The sequence below is a fragment of the Penicillium cataractarum genome (genome assembly GCF_028827025.1).
Source record: "Penicillium cataractarum strain IBT 29864 chromosome Unknown utg000002l, whole genome shotgun sequence".
NCBI classification, from domain to species: Eukaryota; Fungi; Ascomycota; class Eurotiomycetes; order Eurotiales; family Aspergillaceae; genus Penicillium; species Penicillium cataractarum.
The window spans coordinates 5,118,617-5,141,313 of NW_026622738.1; the positions used below are offsets into that span (position 1 = coordinate 5,118,617).

Genomic DNA, 22,697 nt, shown 5'->3' on the forward strand with positions numbered 1-22,697 from the left:
TTTTAGATCTGCTTGCTAGCGCATCTACGCTCATTATCAGCATGAGCGCGCCCTCTCAAATCCCCAACCCGGCCCATACGCTCGCGGAATCCATGTTGTCGCGGCGTTTCGGCAAAGAGACGGTGAACTATTTCTCCAGTACGTGGACAATGGCGGGTTGCTAGAACATTCTTAAAGAGTACAGCTGATTGTGTATAGGCTCTCCCATCAATCGGTTGTCATTTTTACGAAATGACCACCCATTCCTGTCCTCGGCCCTGAAGCATCCATCTACCCAATTCCTCCTTCTCAATAATCTTGCCCCGCTCACCCGCTCACCGGCCGAGGTATACTATGCCAAATATGATGAAGTGCGCAGCCTCATTCCCAATGACACCTTTGACCAGTCCGAGGAGGAACTGATCAAGGGGTTTGACTCGCGCAAGACGCATGCCAACTTGATCTTCCTCGGATTGGACGAAAGCCGCAAAGAGGGCAGCATGACGCATAAGATCTACACGGGAATTCCGTTCTTCGCTATCGACGTGACGCCCAAGGGCTCTGCAGCTCAGCAGACTGCTTGCAAAGACATAATTAGCGCTATGGAGGAGAAGGGCTTGTCTTTCTTCCAGACGAGAGTTATTAGTACATTTACTCCGGACGAAGGTATGTTCAGAGAACCACGATAGAATTAAAAAGCAAGAAGCTCATTAATAGTCTAGCCGCTATCTATGCGCAGGCGCGCGCTTTGATGGACTGGAACACCCGCAATACCTTCTGTGGTACCTGTGGCCACCGCACGCTGTCCGTCAATGCCGGCACCAAGCGCGCCTGTCCCCCCACGGACGAAGCGCGAACCGCCGAAGGCCTGCCACAAGATCGCCCCGAATGTAACACGCGCACGACTCTTTCCAATCTGTCCTTCCCCCGCACAGACCCCACCATCATCGTGGCTGTCGTATCTGCCGATGGGAAGCGCATCTTGCTTGGCCGTGGCAAGCGGTTCCCACCCAAGTGGTACTCAACCTTGGCCGGCTTTATCGAACCTGCCGAGTCTATCGAAGACGCGGTTCGGCGAGAGGTGTGGGAGGAGGCTGGTGTGACGCTTTCACGAGTCCTGATTCACTCCTCGCAGCCTTGGCCGTACCCGGCCAATTTGATGATCGGAGCGATTGCACAGTGCAGTGATGCCGCACATGAGAAGATCAACCTCGAGCATGACCCTGAGCTGGAAGATGCTCGTTGGTTTGAAATTGAGGAGGTTGAGGAGGCGCTACGCATTGGTACTAGTGACTTGAGCTCTGGTGCAGGCCCCGAGTATAAGGGTGGCTTGCGGCTGCCCCCCGAGACGGCCATTGCGAATCAGTTGATTCGCGCAGCCGTCAATGCCGATTATTTCCAATCAGAGAGATCTAAGATGTGATGGAGCGCAGTGCACAGTGTATTTACAAGCAAGCTCCCGGTACATATATAGAAGCGAGGGGAAGAAATACAGAGAAGCTCCAAGAGAGTAGATAGATGTCATGTGTTTCTTGTATATTGAGAGATATGAAGAGATATTCGCTCTAACCTCTCATTCATTTGCATAAACCGTACCATCGCGCAGTTCGTGAATCCCATGCTGGCCGCTAGGGGATCCGACCTCGGTGTAGCGAGTACCGTCTCGCAGCTCATGAATAGTAACCCGTCGGTGACTTCGGCGAGAGCGGCGCGAACCCCGAGCAGATGGGGAATCCCGGGCTGACGGCGTTTCATCCAGACTTCCAGCATCACTTGCTGCCACACTACTTGGCGTGAACGACCGGCTATCTCTTTTGATGGATGCCTGGAGTTGGCTGTCGGCCACCATGCCTGCTCCAGCCTCAGAGTACCATCGCCGCAAGCCGGATGCAAAGGCCAATTCTTCAGATCCGTATTCAACAGGCGGGCCAGTCATCTTTGCTTCCGGACCAGAGCCGTCGAACACAGCCCAAGAGCTGGATTCGAGACTCACAAGAGTCATCGAATGATTATGACTCTGAACTTTGAAGTCTCGCAGGAGGATGGCTTGACCCTCGGCCACCGATGGCATAGCAGACTTGTATCGACGGAAAATCTTAGCTTCAAGGGTTGTGCCAGCCATCGATGGATCAGTAAGGAAGATCGTCATAGAATATTCTTTAGAGCCAGAAGTCGCCTTTGCGACCGGGGAGGCCTCGTAAACAACAGAGATTGTGTCCACAAGCGCGTTGTAATGATCCGCAAGCGTAGCAAGAGGGGCAAAGTAGGATAGTTTGCTTCGTAGCCCGTGGGCATCGCGATCTGGGACTGGGGGCTTGCTAATGACGACTACCGGGGTTTTGGGGGCTTCGACTGTCAACTCTGGCGCTGCAATGTCTTGCTCATCATCTTGTTGACGGTCATCGGTAAGCTCGGTTGTCGGCAATACAACATCTGCGTTGTTTGCATCGTTTTGCTGCCCGGGAGCAATGAGTTCTTCTGGTGCAGTGGCGAGGGAGATATCTAGATCCCCTGGCGAAGCTAGCTCGCCAGCCACTGCCAACTCTTCCTCTTGCTCATTGTTGGGTGCTGACTTGTCGCCAGGCAACACCTCCTGGGTGGGATCAGGAGTTGGTAGCTGTTGCTCAGTCGGATCAAAGGCGGAGGCATCAAATGAAAGGCCCTTGTTGGGGTGTTGTTCAGCGGGCACATCGGACTCGAGGGTATCTTCTTGTGTATCGGAAATCTCTTTCTCCTTCTCGATGCCGGGAGTGCCATCCGCGAATGGAGTTTCATGATTTTCTTCTGGCGTTTTGGTAACCTCGGGCCAATCGTGAGCCCCGTCCACGGTCATAAAGGCCTTGAGCTTTCTTCCCGACGGGCGTTCCTCATCATGGGTAGTTGGGTGCCTCTGCTCCCCAGCCGGGTCATGAGGCGGTGGTTCCTCCGCTGAAATCGACATGTCAATGCCTTGGCCGGGCTGAACTTCATGAACTTCCACTTCGGTAAAGGTCTCCAGCTTCCCCTCAACTACAGCCGCATCTTCGGTTTCGGTAATTGGTTGAAGGTGCTCCTCGCCATCTGGCTCCTCCTCAACAGACCCATCCCGTGAGGAACGCTCTTCGCTGTAGTCATCTTGTGCTAAATCATCTGCAGATGGCTCATCATCCTCCATATCACTGTCGTGCACACGATCGTCTTTGTCATCAACTCGGTTATGGCGTTCGCCTTCATACTCATTCTCAGACTCATAATCGCCAGAGTCTTGGTCTTCTAAAACAATGTGATCTGAATCGTCTTCAACGACAGACCAATCCTCTCGCTCGTCCTCCGCCGATGATTGTGGGGCTTCAGAAGACACAGACTGCTGACGAGCATGGTGTGGGGATGTCGCTGTCGGTTGCGCTGAGGCACTCTCGTCTTCGCTGTCACTGTCTAGGACAATGATTTCGGGCTGCGCTGGTGACCGTCCAGCCGCTTCGTTGTCCTCGTCTTCACTTTCATCCGCATGACTCTCATCCTCGTACCAAGATTCTATCGCTTCCTCTTCATCATACAATTCATTCTCAGAATAGTACTCTCCCTCTGCATCTTCCTCGTAACGAACTTCGTCCTCGGCATCGCTTTGGTTGGCGCTAACACTGCCATTTTGCGTCAGAGCATCATCACCAGCGAGTTCAGATAGGCCTTGATCTTCGTCTTCATCTGCAGTGTCCTCGGCCATATCTTCGTCTGGTTCGGCTTCATCGAGTGGCATCTCCATAGGCACTAGAGGGGGGCTTGTCCCCTGGGACCCTTCAACTTCTTGCTCTCCAACCTCGAGATCAGGTGTACCATGAGCCTCAAAATCATCTTGTAGTGCCTCATCTTTTGCCTCATTCAAGGGTTGGGCATCGAATTGTTCAGTCGAGATCGTCATATGTAGTTCTTCAACAATCTCTACTCGAGTATCTGTGCCGATAAGGTTGGATTCATTCACAGCCGTGTGGGAGTGGAATTGATCCAAATCGACAGTCAGCAATTGATCAGCCGCACCCACGGGAGAACCCCCAAGCACAGAATCCAGTGCTTGATGGCTATTGGAAAGCGGCGGTGGGTGACCCAAGGTCTCATCGTCGTGTACAGCCTGTGGCTGCTCGGTAGGGTCTGGCATCTCATGAAATTCGGTTTCTTGGGCAGCTTGAGCCAAAGAATCTAACTCTTGCACGGCAGTGTTGGGATCCGACGTCGAGGCATGATCAACATCATGGGCAGACGGGGCAATATGGAATGGCGCGAAGTATTCCTGTTGATTTCCCTGGTTCGAAATAAGGGGTGATGGAATTGGAAGACCGGGAGAAGGTATTGGTCGGAGTTGAGGAGTATCTGTGGGTCGCCTGAACAGGTTTCCAAATGGACTTTGGGGAGCAGAAGTGGTCGGTCCAGAGTCGACGGTTTGCGGCGCACGCCTACCAAAGAGGCCACCAGCGAGGTCCAGGGATGGTTTGACAAAAACAGCAGATTCATCTTGAAATGGGTCCTCAACATTGGCCTGATTGACGGTATCCGACGTGACTGGGACGGAAGCATCTTCGGCGGGCTCGATATCCGCGGACTTTTCTGTGTCAGATTCGGCATCTATCTCATCCTCCAGAGCCTTTTCCCAGTCCATTGGTTCCTCGCGCTCTTCAGGACTCTCCGGTTCGTCCACAACGCGCCATTCGGTTCGTTGGAGGCTGTACCTCGGTCGTTTTCTTCCTTTCCCAGGCACGAATCCATCCTCTTCTGTGAACGGATCAAAGGCGAAATCTACTGCACTTCCGGAGGACCTCCGCGAAGACTTGTGAAATGCTGGCGACCCCCAGGACTCCCGAGTAGGTGCTAGCACAGTGTCGGAATCGTTCGAGATCAAGCGTGGAGTAGATGGTGGCTCGGCTTCATGCGGCGCAGGAAGCTCCACTTCGATTCTGACGGAGGGCAGATTCTGGGAAGACCGGTCGACCTAAAGGGCGGCTGTTAGCACCTTCTGGAGACTGACGTTTCTGAGGCTAGCGTACCTCGAGTGTCAAGCCGCGTTCGAAGCAGAGATCCCACGCGATACTCCTTCCAGGGGTCTGGGACGCGGCATCGTTGGGAACAAAGCTTGGGTCTTTCAGAGAAAGGCAAACAGTTTCTCCAATCCCAATATGCTGTTCCGCGACGGTTTCTGCGACGCGACCGTGAAAGACAGCTTTAACCTGACCATTCGGCCGACGAAGGCGAAAATCCGGCTCGGCCAGGAGTAGGGCCAGTGATTTGGTTGAAGAGGAATACGGCCAGACAAGGCTAACAGTCGCATAGATGCATTTGTCCTCGGGATGTTCAAGGGTAGGAGACAGGTGAGCGATTGGAGTTTTGGTCAACTGCGGCCGCGTCGGCGGCGCAGACAGCGCAGACTGGTCGGTGACATCCATGATCATTACACCGGCTTTTCCTCATTCAACAACAACATTTCGCGATCATGGGTAAAGGGTCAACCATCTGTGGAGGTCGGGACGAAGGTGGTAGGTTATTTGGTCAAGGTGAAAGAAAGAGTCGGGGGAACAAAGAGCTGGACAAACACGCGAGCTCGGTGCGACTGCGGGAATCTCGATCTCAGGCATTTACTCCGGTGTGGTAAGGCCACCGTATGAGTACAATACCCAGGCAGCGGGTGGACGTCATGTATTACCAAAATTACGTTTTCTGCCTTAGCCATGGACCACTCGAAATCCTCCAAGTCAACTATAAAATTCCTAGAGATATGCATGACTCGAATGAAGTCAGACGTCAAAAATAACATACGTGAGTCCTCTTTATATTTCTTAAATTAGGAGTTGAAATCTCAATCGCCTGAAGGCCTTCTCCGACAAATCAATATTCACCCTGACTAGCACGCAACCCCCGATAAGCTTGAGGTCCAACTCCACTATGGCGACAGCGCCCGCTGGCCCTCCACTTTCCTTCGACATCCCCTCAACTGATATAATCGAATGATGGCCCTCGCAAATCCAGTCCGCCGAGTTGCAGTCATTGGAGCAGGGCCATCTGGCCTTGCCTCGTTGAAGTATGTCGGATCTAGGATACCACCATTTGCGACCAAATACTAGACCTTGATGTGCTAACTACGGCGAGTAGGTTCCTATTGGCAGAAAAACACTTCGAGCGTATCGACGTGTTCGAACAAAGAAGCTCGGTTGGAGGCGCCTGGAATTACAGTCCCAGCTCCGCGAAAGCTGGGCTGGCCACGACTGTCCCTCAGCTTGATCCATATGAACCGGCGGAGAAGCCGACCTGGATCAAAGAAGCAGATGGCTCATCCGGCGCCGTCTTCGTGTCACCTCTGTATGACAGACTCGAAACCAATATTCCAAAAGAGCTAATGCGCTTCTCTGATCAGCCTTTTCCGCGGGATGCGCAGCTCTTCCCCAAGCATCACACTGTGAAGCAGTACTTGGAGGATTATGCCGAGGCTACAAAAAGCCATATCCACTTTGAAACCCAGGTTTTGGATGTCAAGTTGAGTGACCCCAAGCTGAGCACTTGGGATGTTACGACAAAGGATCTCCATAAAGGCCAGGATACTACTCAAACTTACGATGCAGTGGTCGTGGCAAGTGGGCACTTCACCGTTCCTTATCTCCCCGACATTCCTGGGATCGGAAATTGGGATCAATCGTACCCCGAGACAATCTCACACTCCAAATTCTACGACACACCTGAGCCTTTTGCGGGCAAGAAAGTCGTTGTAGTAGGAAATTCTGCCTCGGGGCTTGATATTGGCGCCCAAATAAACACAGTGTCCGCTGGCCCGATTATTGCGTCGCAACGCTCAGAGTCATATTTGGCTGCATCTGCCCCATCTGATAAGATCATCTGCCCCGAGATTGCTGAATTCCTTTCACCAACCAAGTACAACCGAGGCCTTCGATTCGCTAATGGCCATATTGAAGAAAACGTTGATGCGGTCGTTTTCTGCACGGGCTATTTCTATTCGTTCCCCTTCCTTTCATCTCTAAATCCAGCAGTTATCACACATGGATGGAGAGCCATGCACGTCTATCAGCAATTGTTTTACTCTGAACATCCTACACTGGTGTTTCCAGTTCTTGCACAGCGTGTGATTCCATTCCCAATGGCGGAGAACCAGGCAGCTGTCTTCTCCCGTGTTTGGTCTCAACGACTCGAGCTCCCTTCAAAGGCAGAGATGCAGGCATGGGAAGATACACAAGTGGCAAACAAGGGAGATGGGAAGCAATTCCATCTACTTCCATTCCCAATGGATGCGGATTATTTGAACTTCATGTATACCTGGGCTGCATCAGCTAAACCACGCCCAGGGCTCTCGAATGGTGGGCATGGCAAACAGGGGGTGTTTTGGGGAGAGCGGGAACGGTGGATGCGTGCATTATTCCCTGATATAAGGAGAGCCTTTGTACAGAGAGGCGATCGGAGGGCTAGCGTCAGGACTCTTGAGGAGCTTGGCTTTATCTTTGATGACCAGAAACTAAAGAGTAGTATATAGTTTAGTATAGAACTAGATCACATGACCTGTCTTGAGATTTGAGTTAAAGTTCGGTCCATGGATAGCGATAAGGATTACGATAGCGATACCGATAAGAAGTACCCATCACGTGAAGACCGTGGAGCTCCGCTCGAGTCGCTGGCGCGCATTCACTCCCATCCTCCCCCATTGACAGCAACGACGAACAAAATCACGAGTTGCACATCGTTCTGACAAGTAAAATTTCCATGGTTTGAACTACTATTCGCTCCATCATTCAGGCCCCCACCAATTTTCTTTCAATATGGATGACAAGCCAACGCCGTCTTCCCTTGGCGATATCGACGCTACAGTGCCTACATCTATTCCGGAAACCATAGCACCTCTCAGTGTACGCTCCGACACGGACTCTGTGTCGCATGCCCACACGGCTATTCACCATGCTCATTCTCAATCTCTTCTTCAACCCCATTTAACATCCGATGCTTCAGCATCCATGCAAACTATTCAACCCAGCGCCTTGACAGTCGAGAGCCCAGAGGACGCTCCTGCGGGATCGGTCCGTCTTGGGCCATCCGAGTTCGCTGTGACTCTTCCTATGGACTCGCGAGTGAAAGACGACTATGATCGTGTCTTGACTGACTCCGCTGCCATCACAAGGGAGTTCCTCGCAAGCCTAGGCCCTGCTGGCCAGGTCTCTGATTCTCAGGTAAGTCCGTACATCGGTGTTGTGTAGCCTAGACTGACACCAAATTGCAGCAAGAATATCTTCTATCAAAGGTACATGAAACCATTAAAAAACTCAACAATGTATCTACGCATCCAGACTTGAATATTGCCCATCATGTCTCATACGAGGACTCGAAACTCGCTCGGGAAGCCGAGTGGGCCGAGTACTCGAGTGCCAAATTCCGGCTCCTTGGATGGTTGATACGAGTTGGTAGCGAGCGAGACCTTCACATCATCATTGCCGTACAAGGCGAAGACAAACGTCAGATTCTTGAACGTTATTTGCTTGGCAAAGGATTTGCCCATACCAAACCCCGGGAGCAGCTTGGAGGTAACTTGGAGGTCTCACTGCAAAAGGACTCCCTGAGCTTTGCCATCCATTCCGATGATGGGGTGCGAGAGATGTTCAAACCGCCATCTGCCATTTTTGTCTTTGACACATCATACAAACTCGAGAGTCCTGCAGTGCAACATCTTCGAACTACTTACACCAGGAATGGGAGTCTCCTGCCTGCGATCTGGTTCCTTGTTTCCAACGCATGCGAACACATTGAACGCTGTCTACCTCAGTTGCCTGAGCCTGAGCGACTACGTCTCCTCATGCAGTACACCGACTATTTCCACGATGACGTCGGCGACCTTCAGGATGATGCCCTCAATGTGTGTGAAGATGCCGAAGAGATTCTCAACTATCTCTCAGATAGCTTTGCTAGTTGGTCGCTCCCCGCCATCGAGCATTTGCAATTTGTATCTGCCGATGAACTGGACTCAGCCACACCTTCCTCCGAAGAGCCAGTGCTGGGCACTCAGAAACGATCATTGGTAAGGTCTACATCCTTTCATAATCATTCACCATCTAAAAAGCTTTCGACAGGACGACGAGCAGGAAACCGAAGACTACACATCAAAACGCGCACGGGTTGATACTCAGGACACCAGCCAAATGACTCAATCAACGAAACCACCCAGCCAAACTCTGGAGCGGGATCTGGCATCGTTGGAGAGAAGTCTCATCCAGATGAAGACCACTCATGACACAGAGAAGGAGCAACTTCAGAGAGAGCTATTGCAGACCCGGGCTCGCTTGCAAGAATTTGAGACTGCGTTGAGCATCCTCCAACATCGCTACGAAACTAGAACCAAGGAGCTACACCTGACTCGTCAAGAGCGCGATCGCCTAACGGAGGGCAAGACATCTATGGAGCAACGAGTCGAGAAGCAGAGGGAGGACCTCTTCAAACTGAAAGAGGAGCGTTCACAGCTAAAGGCCGAGCTTGAAGGAGTACGACAGGAGCTCAAGAATGGTGGCGGCTCTCTGGCAGAACTAGAGACGGCTCGGGAAGAGATTCGCCGTCTTACCAGCGAAAAAGCAAGCCTTGAGCGTAAGGCAGAATACGAGAAGAACCAAGCAGAGTACACTCGCGAGCAATATCAGACCGCCTCCACAGTGGCCGCACAAGCTGGGAATGAGCTTCGTCAAGCTCGTGAGGAAAATGAGGCCCTGACTCGCAAGGTTCAGGGCAACGCCGTCCAACTTCGGGAAATGAACATCAAAAACGACGCGGTCCGTCACCTTGCCCGGATCAAAGAGCTAGAGTTGATCCTCGCTTCGCGGGACGATCTGCTACGAAAGAAGGAAGATGAATTGCGGGAGATCCGTAAGAACCGCCCATCCACGCGATCGACAAGCACACAGCCCCGGAGTCCGAAGTGGGCTGCCAGTAGCCGACCAACGAGCCCCGGTGTCGGCCATAACGGCAATGGCAACGGTCTTGCTGGCCGGGGCAGTGCCCTACGGTTCAGTTCCGAGATGCCTTTCTGATAATATTCATTCCATCTCGGCCGTAGTGTTTAGCCTTTTGCATTTAAAGAGGAGTTCAAAGCGTCAACCAGTATCTGGCAATCTCCATAGCGCGACTTTACGCTTCTCAATTTCACTACATATTCATGATCATCTCGCGCGATTGTAAATAGCTGCATGATAGTCTCGTCGAAGCCTTAACACATAAGAGATTAAATCGCAGTCAAATGGTTTCCATGGAGCTGTAAGTCAAAAAGCGATGCAGATCACCTCCAATCTTGGAATGCCACGGTTTCCTACCATTACGTCCTGGAACCGATACCCACTAGAAATGCTGTCTATGACGTTTATATCGCCAGTTAAATAAAGATATTGCTCTAAAATTCAGGTAGGGTTTCATTGTTTCTCTACAATATCTGCTACATGGAAACACATTCAACTTTCTGATAACAATCTGTCGTATTCTGAAATTAGAGTATATGCACTGGCCGAGCTAGTACACAGAGCTATGTGTGTTAAAATAAAACAAACAAGAAGAGAAGATTAGGTAGAAGTATGATCGATCGACACAGGAAAAGGACCAAAACAACTGTGCACCGTTAGCCAACTCCAAGCATCAAGTGCCACAACACAAATTAAAACATGATAATCAATGCAGCTTGTTCAAGAAGAGTTCATGGCACCCGCCATGAATGCTGCCAGTTCCTTGGCCTTCTCGCCGCGAGTCATGGTGAAGTGGTTAGCCCCTTCCATGACTGTGATGCCGCCGACATTCTTCGGGCCAACAAGTGTATCCCATCCATTGGGACCCAGGTTGGTGCGGTTGTTCAGCAACCATTGCATCTCCCGAGGGTCAGGGCTTCCATCCTCGGCGGGTGCAGGGCGCGGGTCATTCGGCTGATTGCAAACTCCATCCTTGGCCCAAACCAGGAAAGTCTTGGGAATCTTTTCGGCATGCTTGATCTCATCGAATGGGAAGGGGGACGCCTTGTAGGCATCCAGCGAGTCGATGAAGGCCAAGAAGTGAGGGAGAAGCCACTTGGGAGGAGGAGCCTTGCCTTCACCAAAGAGACCAATAGAGTCGAAGAATCTATACAGTCGGCGAGGAAGCTTCTCAAGGCCAATTGGGAACGGAGAGTCGAGCAGGAGCAGGCGCTCAACTCGCTCACCTTCTTCAAAGATAAGGTGCCGGGCAGCATCGTAGGCACAGATACCACCGGCAGACCAGCCACCAAAGTTGTATGGACCAGTAGGTTGCCGGCGCCTAATCTCAGCCACATATGGATAGGTGAGTTCGTCTAGGCTGAAGTTGAGCTTTTCGGGAGTACGCATGTACGGGCAGTTCAACCCGTAGACGCAAACATCCGGGGAGATACCGGGGATCGTAGCATAGGAGGTTGCAGATCCAGATCCATCAGGGAATAGGAACAGCTTTTGAGTCGCAGTCTTGGGGTTTCCTTGTAAGAGGATCGAGGTTGCAGGTGGGTGTTGGATCGAGCTGCGAGCAACCTTCGGGACTTCGATCTGAATCTCCTCGGGCAATCTGATAGGCTCAGAGGCGACAACAGCCCTGGGCTTCAAGTCCAGGGCAACCTCAACTTCGTCGAGTGTCTGGTTCTCAATGAAGAACTCTCCAGAGAGCTCAAGATCCAGAGTCTCACGGATCTTGCCGAGGACGGTAAGTGACATCAAAGAGTCCAGACCCATCTCACCAAGATTAGCGTCACCCCGAAGCTCTTCAGGTTCAATGCCAATTTCCTCTGTCAGAATGCTGCAAATTTGCTTCATACTTTCATTCTGTCCGAGCGTCATAGACTTCTCATTAGCAGGAGTGGGTAGACCGCTCGAATTCGGAGTCGAGAGATCAGTCGATGAAGCTGCAGACGACAGATCCGGCTCGCTGCTTGATCCATCATTGCTGCTATCCTGGGGACTCATCTGCACCAGCAGTTGCTTGAAGTCTTTGATCGTGGGTTGGTCCACAAAGACGTTGGAGTCTAAGTCAAGTCCCATCTCTTCACGGTAGCGACCAGTGACAGTCAAGGAAAGCAAAGAGTCCACTCCGTAATCAGCGAAGTTCAGCTCATCAGTCATCTCGCCCGTCGAAAGCCCAACTTCCTCAGCTAGAATAGTAAGGACCTTCTTGATGATACTAGGTCCTGCAGATTTGGGTGAAGACACAGGAGGTTCCTTGGGCCGATGAGCTCGCGACTTTTCCACGTCAATAGGAGCGGGTTTGGGCTTAGAAGCAGCGGCAGGCTTAGCGACCGAGCCACCGGCAGGAGGAAGAGCAGTGTCAAGAATCTTTCTAGACAAGGCTTGGAACTGTTTTGGGAGTGTTAGTATTTGCATCGAAGTGCGAGTTGAGCTTGGGAAATATACCTGCACACCACCGTAAACGGCCACAATATCATCTCCATCAAAGAGATATACATCACCAGCATAGATTGAATTCTGCCAGGGCTGCATACGCACATAAGTGCGATAGGTGACGTTGGGATCGAACTTCTTCAAGCAGCGCATAGAGTCCCACCCATGGTTGACATAGACTAGATTCTTTGAATCAGTCGCATCGCTTGCGTTCATAATGAAACCAGACAAGTGGCCGATACTGTCAATCCAGAAGGGGTTACGGTGGAAGTTACCAGGAGGCGCCTGGAACTTAACCAACGCAGTAGCCTCGTGCTGATCGCTATCGAGAATGACTTCCTGGATGGACTTGTAGTTCTCGTCATACTCGACCAGGGCACTAAACAGCTTATAAACCATGCCGCGCTTCATGCGGTGGGCCTGACCCGTCTCTGTGCTTTCTTTGAGATGTTCAATGCTTCTCTTGATGAGGTAGGCACTCCGCTTCCACTCGAGTTCAGCGATGCTTGTATCGAAGAACTTGATTGTGCAGGATGCGTGGTCGAGAATCTTCTTGCCCTCGAGGGTAACAGACCACACCTGCATTTTGGCACTCTCATCGGCCCAGTTGGCAGTAGCAGAGACGCGGAACAGCTGCTTGCCACCCTTTGCAATGAGAGGCTTGGGAACCACCACATCGCAGACGTTGAAGCCACGATTTTTCCATTCCGGCTTGTACTTCTCAACCAGGAATTCTCCCAGGGTCTGGGCAATATCTGCATAGAGAGACTGTTTTTGTTATTAGTTAAAAGGCTGTCTGAACTGCATTAGAAATCAAAGACTTACCGATGGGCAGAGCGCGGCTCCATTGACCTTGTGACCTTGAATGACACGGTTCAACTCTGGATCCGCAATGTCGTTCTCAATCACAACAGTCGCAGATGTCTGATCGCCGCTGGTCTCCAAGACCTTCTGGGCAGAGGAAGTCAAGAAATTCGTGACTGGCGCAGCCTCACCTGCAGGTTTAGCCGGAGCACCCTTGAGCAGACAGAAGTTATTGGTGTACGGGATCCAATAGTTCTTGAGGTCCCACTTGTACGCAGGTAGAGCAAGGACTTCGTGCACGGCACTGAAATCTTGGTGATACTCCTTCCAGTTGAGATCAAGGCCCACCAAATAAAGGGCCGAAAGACTGTTCGACAGCACCTTCCAGGTATCTTCCTGGCGACGAAGAGATGTGACTGTCGTAGCCTGTGGCCCGAAGGTCGACTTGACCATTCCAGAGCAGACCGGGTGCGAGCCAACCTCGACCCATAGAGTCTTGTCATTCATGAGCTTAGCATGACGAGTGGCTTCTAGGGCAGCAAGGAAATTGACAGTCTCCCGGCAGTGACGAGTCAAGTAGCTAGGACCAATGACTTCAGGGTTTGCCCCATCAATGACATCACCCAACAGAGCAGAGACGAACGGGATAGTAGGTTCATGGAAGGTAACTCCCTTGGCAATCCCTGCAAGGCCGTCAAGGATGGGTTCGACTTGGGCGGAGTGGAAAGCGAAAGGAACCTTCAGCTTGGTCGCCTTGAAGCCTTCATTGCAAAGCTTCTCTGCAAGTTGGTCGATCGTGTCAATGGCCCCGCTGATGACAGTTTCGCTGGGCGCATTGATACAGGCTACCTCTGCGGTATCGCCGTCAAGGAACTCCTTAATCTGTGCGACGGACGACTTAACAGCCAACATAGCGTGGGTTCCCACCTTGCATTGCTCCGTCAGCATCTGGGCGCGACGACCGGCGAGATAGATTGTATCGCTGGTCGTAAGAATACCAGAGGCATTTAGTGCAGCATATTCGCCCAGGCTGTGGCCCAGGACAAAGGTAGGGGTCACGCCCAGCGAGACCCAGAACTTGGTGAGAGCCATCTGCAGGCAAGTGGTTCCCAATTGGGTAACAACAGGACTCAATTCCTCAATGGGCACACTTCCGTCAATCAATGGAATAATGGATGGGAAACCCTGGCTCTGCCCAATACGGTCCAAGTGCTCAATGTTTGTATGGAATTGGGAATTGTTTTCAAACAGTTCCTTGCCCATTCCAGCGTACTGAGCGCCTTGGCCTGTAAAGACGAAACCAATCCCAGGCGTAACTGCGGAGACTGGAGAAAAGCCGTCGCGGCTTGCACTCGAGTTCAATGCATTGCGGATCTCCTCCAGAGTAGAACCAGTGGCAGTGACTCGGAATGGGTGGTGGATTCGTCGCGCTGTAGTGGTATATGATAGGTCACCAAGAAGCTTGGACTCGTTGACGTTGAACAAGTTCTTGTTCTTGTCAATGTACTGAACAAGAGCGGTAATGTTGTTCTTCAGAGCAGACTGGGACCGCGCAGAGACGGCCACCGGGTATACAGTTCGGGAGTCTTTTCCAGTACGCTCACGCAGGGGTCCATCTTCCATAAGCAATGCGGTGTTTCCACCAGCAGCTGAGAAGTTGTTGATGAAGGTCTTGCGCTTGCCACCATCTGGTCGGTTCCACGGAGTTGGTTTGAGAGCAATGTGGACGTTGCGCTGCGCAAGATCGGTGGGGAAGTTGTGATTGATCTTAGATTTGATGCCACAGTGAGGAGGGATCATGTTCTTCTGCATCATCATCAACACCTTCACCAAGGCTGAAACGCCCGAAGCAGATTCTCCGTGGCCAATATTCGATTTGGCGGAGCCAAGATGAAGCGACTGGTTTGGCCCGCGGCGATAATCTGGAGCAAAGACATCCAAAACAGATTTCATTTCGACAGCATCACCGGCCTGGGTTCCAGTGCCGTGCATCTCGATGTAGCTGATTTCCTTCGGGTCATAATCATTTTCGTTGAGAAGCTTGTCAAAGATAAATGCTTGGGCGCCGGCATGAGGTCGGGTGATAGAAACTGCTTCAGCAGAGTGGTTGGTATAGGCCCCGGAGATAACGCCGTAGATGGGATCATTGTCGGCTTGAGCGTCTTCCAGTCTCTTCAAGACAATGGACCCAATGCCGTCTGCTCGGCAGTATCCATCAGCGCCATCGTCAAAAGTGTTGCAATTTCCAGTGCGCGAGAGGAAGTGACCGCGATCGAGTCCAGCGTGATTGTCCGGGTTGGTCAGAATATTGACACCGCCGGCGACAGCAGAGTCACATTCATTTCTCCAAAGTGAGTTGCACGCGACGTGGATTGCAGCCAGGCTCGAGGAGCAAGCGGTATCAACACTCACACTAGGTCCGCTAAACTTGAAATAATAGTTGATGCGACCTGGAGTGAAAGCACGGTTACCGCCAGGAATAAAGTAGGTATCAATGTCCTGTCCACTGTTGATTTCACGGTAGTCATCACTGGTCATTCCATAGAAAACACCAACTCTGTTCTTCTGCGTAGACGGGGTGCTGTCGGGAATAAAGCCAGCCATTTCAAAGGCCTCATAGGCAGTGAGAAGCGCAAGGCGCTGAGCAGGGTCGGCTTGAAGTGCCTCTCGTGGAGACATGTTGAAGAAGCGAGGGTCAAAAAGGCCTGGCTCATTGATCCAGCATCCGTATTGAACTTTGCTCGTGTTCCTCGTATTCCCTTCCATATCAACATGGGCCTTAACATCCCAACGCTCTACAGGCACTTCACGGTGAACATCGAGTCCCTTGTACAAGAGATCCCAGAACGCTTCGGTGTCTTGAGCTTCGGGGAATCTTCCAGACAGACCAATAATGGCAATCTTAGACTGCTCGGCACGACCGGTGCTGTTGGCAGTCTCGGAATCCTTCTTCACATCACCAATAGTGCTGTTAACCTCCAGATTTGATATTCCAATCTTCTTCAGCGAACCGTACAGGCTTTGAGTTGCGGTGCTGGAGATGGGATACAAGGTGCATGTCGAGGTGGTCAACTTGAGAGCAGATGCACACGAGTCAATAACCTTGTCCCAGCAAAGTTGACGGAGTAAGATTTCCTCAAGCGACAGCCTCAGCAGATCCTCAAGATTCTTGGCATTGAATGGCTTGCCACTCTCACACGATATCACGGGGATGAGAGGAACGTAGTTCGCAAACTTCTCCTTTGGCCAAGATTGCAGGATGCGGCTAATGTCTCTGTCATCATAGAGGTGGATGGCGTGGTAGGGACCGTGAATTGGAACTCTCACTGGCTTCGACTCCTTTGGGAGCGAAGTTTCGACAAATTGCCCCAGAACACTGGGTGTTCCACTGATAGTCAGGCCATTGGGGCTCACAGCACTAATATAGGGCAGTGAAACGCGAGGCAAAGCCTGAAAATGATGTCAGAGACGGGGGTTCCGTTCTTTTGCTTGATTTGGTAGTTACTCACATTTGCTCGACCAAATTTTGCGATAATCTTTTGAGTCTCTTCCTGGCGCATTCCAGAAACAAGGACAGACCAGCTTTGTGAGGGCCTATTTTCCTCGACAAGCTCGCGCACTTTCACGACACAAACTCCGAGTCTCAGGGCCAGAACAACCGTCTCAACGCCCGCTGGGATCAGTTCTCCAACTGTTTTAGAAGAGCTAACCGCAGCGGAAGCCAATTGGCCTGTGCATAGGCCAACTATGATACTCTCGGACTTTGACGGATACTGATGTCCAAGATCTCCATAATAGCTGTTCATACCTTGATTAGTATGCTAAGATCGAAAGATGAATATCGGGGGGTTTTCTTACTCAATGAAGCACCCCAACTGATAGATTGTTGCCAACGCGCTCTCTAGAGCTGGATTGGGTCCAAATTCTCTATATCTGGCCAGGAGGTCGACAATGCTCGTGAATCGCGGGAACAACTGTCGCTGGGATGGCGACAGCTGGCTGATTTCCTTGCGCAAGGCATGATAGCACTTCTGAAAGAAGGCTATCAGCAGCGAGTCATTTTTGGCTTGCAGCAAGCGGCGAAGGCCTGAGTCGAAATCCGCAGTCTGGTCTCCGAAGAGATACACACGGCTGGGGCTCTCCATCTTCAAGCCCGATGCTAGCCAGGGGTGCGAAACTTTACGAGGAAAGAAGAGGAGAAAAAAAGCTCAAGGCCTTGCGCGAAGTATTGGGGGTCATACTTTATACATGCAACATCCGGCTATAGTCTTCTTTGTGGGGCGATTTCTTGTCTCAGGACATCATCAGGTTATGGAAGCTCTTGGCACAGAAGACAAATTCTTAGCTTACACCATGTATTCCCTGTTTTTCCATGGAAAGCTAGAGTGACGATATGGGAATTTTGACTTAACAGGTCATTCCACGGTATCGCATCCAGTACTTTTGCCTTGGTAGTACTCCGGTCGACCGGAATAACAAGGCGATCGGAGTCTGGCCAGTGGAACGGTTACGGCAGTCGGCGCTGAAGCTAAGGCGTGCAATGTTGTTTTAAGGCTGTGGAGTCAAGAAAATCAAGCTATGGACCGATGGCAGCGCATTCCTTCGAATCGTGGCTGGACCCTGATTGCCCTTACGGGATGTTAGAGGTACCGGGAAACCGAGATTAGCTCCCTTGCTGGCCGAATGCTGTTTGCGGATAGAAAAGCCATTTCGCAGAGTATATTTCCATGATATACGACATAATCAGGGTGAAAACTCCGGATGGGGAACCGGATAGATGCAAAATGCTGGAGATAGTTGCACTGACAAAGAGGTGGTTCGCCGCTTTCAGAAGGTTGCAGCCGCAATCATCCATGCATCACGTGATTGTCTTGCCCTAGAAACCCCCTTTACTCCTGTGGTTTTTTGGACGTTCAGGGGGAGAGAGCATCTGATGAAGGTACGAGTTTTCAGTATAAAAGCCTTTAATATTTTATTCAAATACTCTTTCTAGATATTCGATTGCTCTGGGTATCAAGGAATATCAGCGTTTCTATTCAAAGTATCAAAATAGACTGAACCAACAACTATTAAATCAGTAGATTTTCGGAATGCAACACCAAATGAAGAAGGCAATACGAAGACCCAAATTCAAATAAAGTATCTATTTGAAGATCCTCTCGAAGGATCATAGTAGTCTCTACCCTACGTCATGACATGACCAGATCAAGCGTTCAGATCCCGGGTAAACATGCATGATCTTTTGTCGCAGATCCAGTGCCGTCAGAAGCGTGTGTTCAATGTCGATCATCTTCTAGAATCATCGAAATCTAGTCCCATATGGTAGCTTTCAATTTTTATGAGTCTTATGAGTATGTGTCACTTGCAATCAATTAACTGAACTATCAAACAGGACACGGAAGCACTTTCGGGTTCTCTCCAATCATCTCTCTCAAAAAGCAGGAGCCTCGACCTTGCTCGACGTTATCCAACCTTCATAAAGCTCCCATAACGAGGTATTAAGTTTTCAGCTCGTAGATTTCGGAAAGGGGAAAAAAAAAAAAAAAAAAAAAAAAAGGGTCCAAAAACCTGGATGGACATCGATCGCGGTGGGTCAGCCGTTACGAACCGATGCCCAGCTGACCAAGCTCCAGTATCTAGAATGCACCGCCGGAAATAGAAATATCGAAAATACTCTAAGAGTGTGAAGAGGGATTTTTTTCCCGTTGAGTCGTATCGGTATAGTATTGCCATTAATAGATGGCCTTGATTATTTTGTGTGGCCGATCTTAGTCCCAAAAAAGTATTATTATTATAAGTCAAGAGGCCGCAGCCTTATTTACATATTGGCAGAGGTACGTTCCCGCGTCCATTTGATTATTGACCTCTTATTAAAGCTTGCGCATATCCCAAATGGTTTCAGGCTCGGCGTAAGGAATAGGCTCGGGAGACTGTGGTGGTGCCTCCGAACTAGGAAGCGCAACTGGTGTAGAAACAGCCGGAGTAGGCGTTGTGCTTGGATTGTAAGGCACAGAAGCGACAGGTGCAGAAGAATGACTTAAGGCAGTCTTTCCGGCTTGGCTGCTGGCTGAGCTGGGGCTGGCACTCTGTACCTCACCGACTGTCTGCGCCGCGCCAAGGGCTTTGGTCCTCACCTGCGGGAACCTGGGGCCACGCATCAATACCATCAAGCAAGGCAACAGCCATGCCGTTGGACAAGTGTGTTTCAATGTGACAGTGGAGCAGGAAGGGACCCGGGTTGACTACCTGGTACCGCAAAATCATCCACGTCGGACCCGCAGGGCCATTGGTGACAAAGGTATCTCGCCTCTGAGGGTTGTCCAGCTGGAACAGGTCAGGACGCTCTTCGTAAGCCTCCTCGGTGCTAGACCAATTGAAAAAGCCGGGACCAACACCCAGAATGAAGGCTTTGTTCGAGTGCTTGTGCATGACATGAGGAGCTTGAATGGCGGGGGTGCCCGGCATCTCTCCGAGTTGTAGAAGCAGGTCGACCCACGTCCCATTCTTGGTTTGGATGGTCACTTGCTCGGCAAGGTTCTTTTTGGCACTGAGGTCGTATAGAATAGGGTTATCCCAGTTCGCCATAACGTCATAGAGTGCATTACCAGCGGCGGTCCAGGTGTAGGCGGAACCCCAGCGGCCGAGGGTGAGGTTAACCAGCTGGTCAGCATGGCGAGGAATGGAGACTGCTGGGTAAGGCTTCATGGCTCTCTGTTCTAGGGGCACAACTGAATCCGAGGTACTCTGTCCGCCATAGTTAACGGAAGGCTTAGAGGGTTCGGAATTCGATGAGCCTTTGTATCGCATCGTGGCAAAGCCAGAGATGACCTGATCGCCCTGTGTGTCGGGAACTCGGATGGTGTAGTCTTTCCAAGGCTTGTCAAGCTTAACCATAGCGGAGTATCGTTCACCATTGAAAATGCTGACACTATCAGCAGGAAGTGGCTCGATGTAGCTTCCATCGACTTCATAGATATACATTTGGTGCTCGTCGATAGAGAACATCAAAGACTTCAAAGAGGCGGCGCTGATAAATTTGAGAGCAACCCATTGATTATTAGGGTCCACCTCGATGATTTCGTGAAGGCCCGTTGTGGGAACACAGCCAGAGTTGAGCCCTTCAGGAATGCGCTCCGGGTTCGTGGGTGGGAATTCTCCTTGCGTTTCGTAGATGTTGGGCAAGCAGCTAAATTTGATAAACAGGCGTAAGCTATTGCATAGAGGGAGACAACTTCAATCAAAATTGGTGTCACTTACCCCTTGTCAGTAAGCGGTTGGTTGTTAATCGCCGTCTTGAGATAAGAAAGCTCAACCGCGGATATGTTTTGAGTCCCAGGGCAATAAACCGCACCCCGTCCATTGACGAGAACACTGTCCATGCAGCTATATCCGTATCAGCAACCGTTGATCCCACGATCTACCTAGACCTGTACTCACAATATGTCCACTCGGGTATCCTGTTGCACCTGCTGGTACTCAGCAGCTGTCAAGTGGTCCCAGTCTGACAACATGACAAGTTGGGGATTCTTTTCCGCTTCCCGCATAGCTTCAATGTCATCAGGGTTGTTGGAAATGAGATGGAATGGATCGAGCACGTCCGGACCGGGGCTACACGAATTAGCAATGAACGATATGTCAGGGGTCCAAAGATCTTACTTGATCCAGATTGGCCCATAAAGCCCATCCATCATCTCGGATCTTGCATGAGCATGGTACCAGTAGGTTCCATATTGAGTAGCCTTCCAGCGGTATGTCCAACTGTGCCCTGGCTGGATCGGTTTTTGCGTCAAGCCAGGGACACCATCGGACCACGGGGTACCTTGCTGCTCAATACCGTGGAAATGGATCGAGGTGTTGAAGGGCATGTTATTGTTTACAACGACCTAGGGCTAATTAGTATTGTCGGTTCCATCCCCAGAGTTCAGTGTCAAAACATACCTCTACATCATCACCTTGGTCAAACCGCAACTCGGGTCCAGGAAATTGATCATTCATAAAGATCATATCACGGACATTACCATTGGGAGCGCCTTTCTGCCAACTCAGGTTCAATTCGAATTGAACCTGCTTAGCCCAAGCCAGGGGCAAGATGCCTGGGGCGGCTAAAGCCAACAGGGTCTTCAATCGCGCCATGCTTCAGTCACCTCTTGTATTAATTTGAGGTCGAAGTATATAGAATATATCAGACCAGTTCGATCCCGGGCCAATGTTGATTGTTCTCAACACTCTCTGAACAGGATGGATCAGCGGTAGATCTCAAGGGGCGCTTTAATGAACTTGGGAGTCGTGAGATTCTAATAGTTCAAGCTATGATTCTCAACGCATACCAGACCCTATGCAACATACGCCACAACAAGCCGATTGGGATCCGAAAACATGTTTGCATAGTTGACCAAAATAGCGCGGACCACATGTGGGCTTTGCAGCGTTTGTCTGATTTGCATACCAAGTTGGAGACGCATCTTCGGCTCAGGGGCTCTTGTCTTGAAGAATGTCCATGAGGCTGGGGAAGAGCTGGCTGCAAGTTTTCTGCCGTTTTCAATCAGCAATAGGTAAGTCGGTCAAGTCGGGCCGAGAGACAGTCTACTCTAAGCCGTGTCATGCTCGAAGATCTTGCCCTGAACGACTCTACCTGGTGCATGATGTGGTAAGCCTATGACTGTATGCAAGGGGCGCTCATCAATTGCCTGCTAAAGTAAGATGTTTGGTCGTGGCTGGGCATATTTGAGGACGGAGGAATGCTGGACATTTCCCAATCCGGACGCGATATACAACATGACGAGGGCTCGACACACGAACACCTCCTGTTGAGCGGAGTGCTCAAACAAAGAGTTTCTTACAGGTGTTTGTTCGATTGCATCTCATAAGCAACGCTAGCGAGGTATATGTGTACCAGACCGTTGATTGAGGTGAACGCTACTCGGCGTACTAAACCATTGAATGCCTGATGTGCAGAAATTAATTGGTCTAATTGGCGTAGTCACCCAAGGCCCTAGCCTGACGAGGTAATGTAAGAGGATTCCAAAGTCCGTGAAACATGGTAGTGGCCTCATTGGCTGTTTATACCTCGTCATGGAAGACCTTCATTGGACTAGGATGTATATCGCCCGTCTAGTTTTCGAAGAGTTGAACTGTCGAATGTATGCCCGACGTCAAGATGGCTGTAGGTACATAAAGTGGCGGCTTTAGGTGCTTCCAAAAATGTTCGAGCTGGCTCAAACTCAATCGCATTACCGTAGCGATATCACCCACATTGACGCCACGGAGGGGAATAATATGTTTGCCAGTGGCCCCCAACCCCAACAAGTGGGGGAAGGCGGGAGGTTGCCAGGGCCAAAGAGGTTTGGTTGCGCCGCAAAGCAACCATGGGTCGACCTCGGGAGGCGCCATACATCAGCCACTCTCGAAGTTGAAAGTACGAGGTTGGATGAAGATATTCAGCGTTTCGTAAAAGAGATACTACTTATCTTTCCATTCAATAATCGAGTTCTTCCAACATGGAGACGTCAGGAACCAGGGCGATCCTTGCTCGGT

At 50.8% G+C, this 22,697-nt stretch overlaps 6 protein-coding genes across 6 annotated transcripts; 3 read left to right on the forward strand and 3 right to left on the reverse strand.

Moving 5' to 3' along the window:
* Window positions 1–41: 41 nt before the first annotated feature.
* Window positions 42–1,402, forward strand: N7496_003886 (NAD(+) diphosphatase; the record flags this gene model as incomplete). The annotated part of the gene is made up of 3 exons (XM_056696817.1): window positions 42–138; window positions 199–645; window positions 702–1,402. The coding sequence occupies 3 exons, from the start codon at window positions 42–44 to the stop codon at window positions 1,400–1,402; spliced, it is 1,245 nt and encodes a 414-aa protein (XP_056559029.1).
* A 150-nt stretch (window positions 1,403–1,552) lies between these two features.
* Window positions 1,553–5,390, reverse strand: N7496_003887 (uncharacterized protein; the record flags this gene model as incomplete). The annotated part of the gene is made up of 2 exons (XM_056696818.1): window positions 1,553–4,939; window positions 4,995–5,390. 2 exons carry the CDS (start codon window positions 5,388–5,390, stop codon window positions 1,553–1,555), a joined length of 3,783 nt encoding a protein of 1,260 aa, XP_056559030.1.
* Window positions 5,391–5,951: 561 nt separating this feature from the next.
* Window positions 5,952–7,480, forward strand: N7496_003888 (putative flavin dependent monooxygenase; the record flags this gene model as incomplete). Its single annotated transcript, XM_056696819.1, has 2 exons — window positions 5,952–6,022; window positions 6,094–7,480. The coding sequence occupies 2 exons, from the start codon at window positions 5,952–5,954 to the stop codon at window positions 7,478–7,480; spliced, it is 1,458 nt and encodes a 485-aa protein (XP_056559031.1).
* A 283-nt stretch (window positions 7,481–7,763) lies between these two features.
* N7496_003889 (uncharacterized protein) lies at window positions 7,764–10,010 on the forward strand (the record flags this gene model as incomplete). The annotated part of the gene is made up of 3 exons (XM_056696820.1): window positions 7,764–8,168; window positions 8,318–9,010; window positions 9,063–10,010. The coding sequence occupies 3 exons, from the start codon at window positions 7,764–7,766 to the stop codon at window positions 10,008–10,010; spliced, it is 2,046 nt and encodes a 681-aa protein (XP_056559032.1).
* Window positions 10,011–10,652: 642 nt separating this feature from the next.
* pksP (polyketide synthase alb1) lies at window positions 10,653–17,308 on the reverse strand (the record flags this gene model as incomplete). Its single annotated transcript, XM_056696821.1, has 5 exons — window positions 10,653–12,314; window positions 12,372–13,127; window positions 13,185–16,613; window positions 16,673–16,961; window positions 17,022–17,308. The coding sequence occupies 5 exons, from the start codon at window positions 17,306–17,308 to the stop codon at window positions 10,653–10,655; spliced, it is 6,423 nt and encodes a 2,140-aa protein (XP_056559033.1).
* A 1,948-nt stretch (window positions 17,309–19,256) lies between these two features.
* Window positions 19,257–21,296, reverse strand: N7496_003891 (multicopper oxidase; the record flags this gene model as incomplete). Its single annotated transcript, XM_056696822.1, has 5 exons — window positions 19,257–20,373; window positions 20,421–20,546; window positions 20,601–20,771; window positions 20,820–21,046; window positions 21,102–21,296. 5 exons carry the CDS (start codon window positions 21,294–21,296, stop codon window positions 19,257–19,259), a joined length of 1,836 nt encoding a protein of 611 aa, XP_056559034.1.
* Window positions 21,297–22,697: the final 1,401 nt, after the last annotated feature.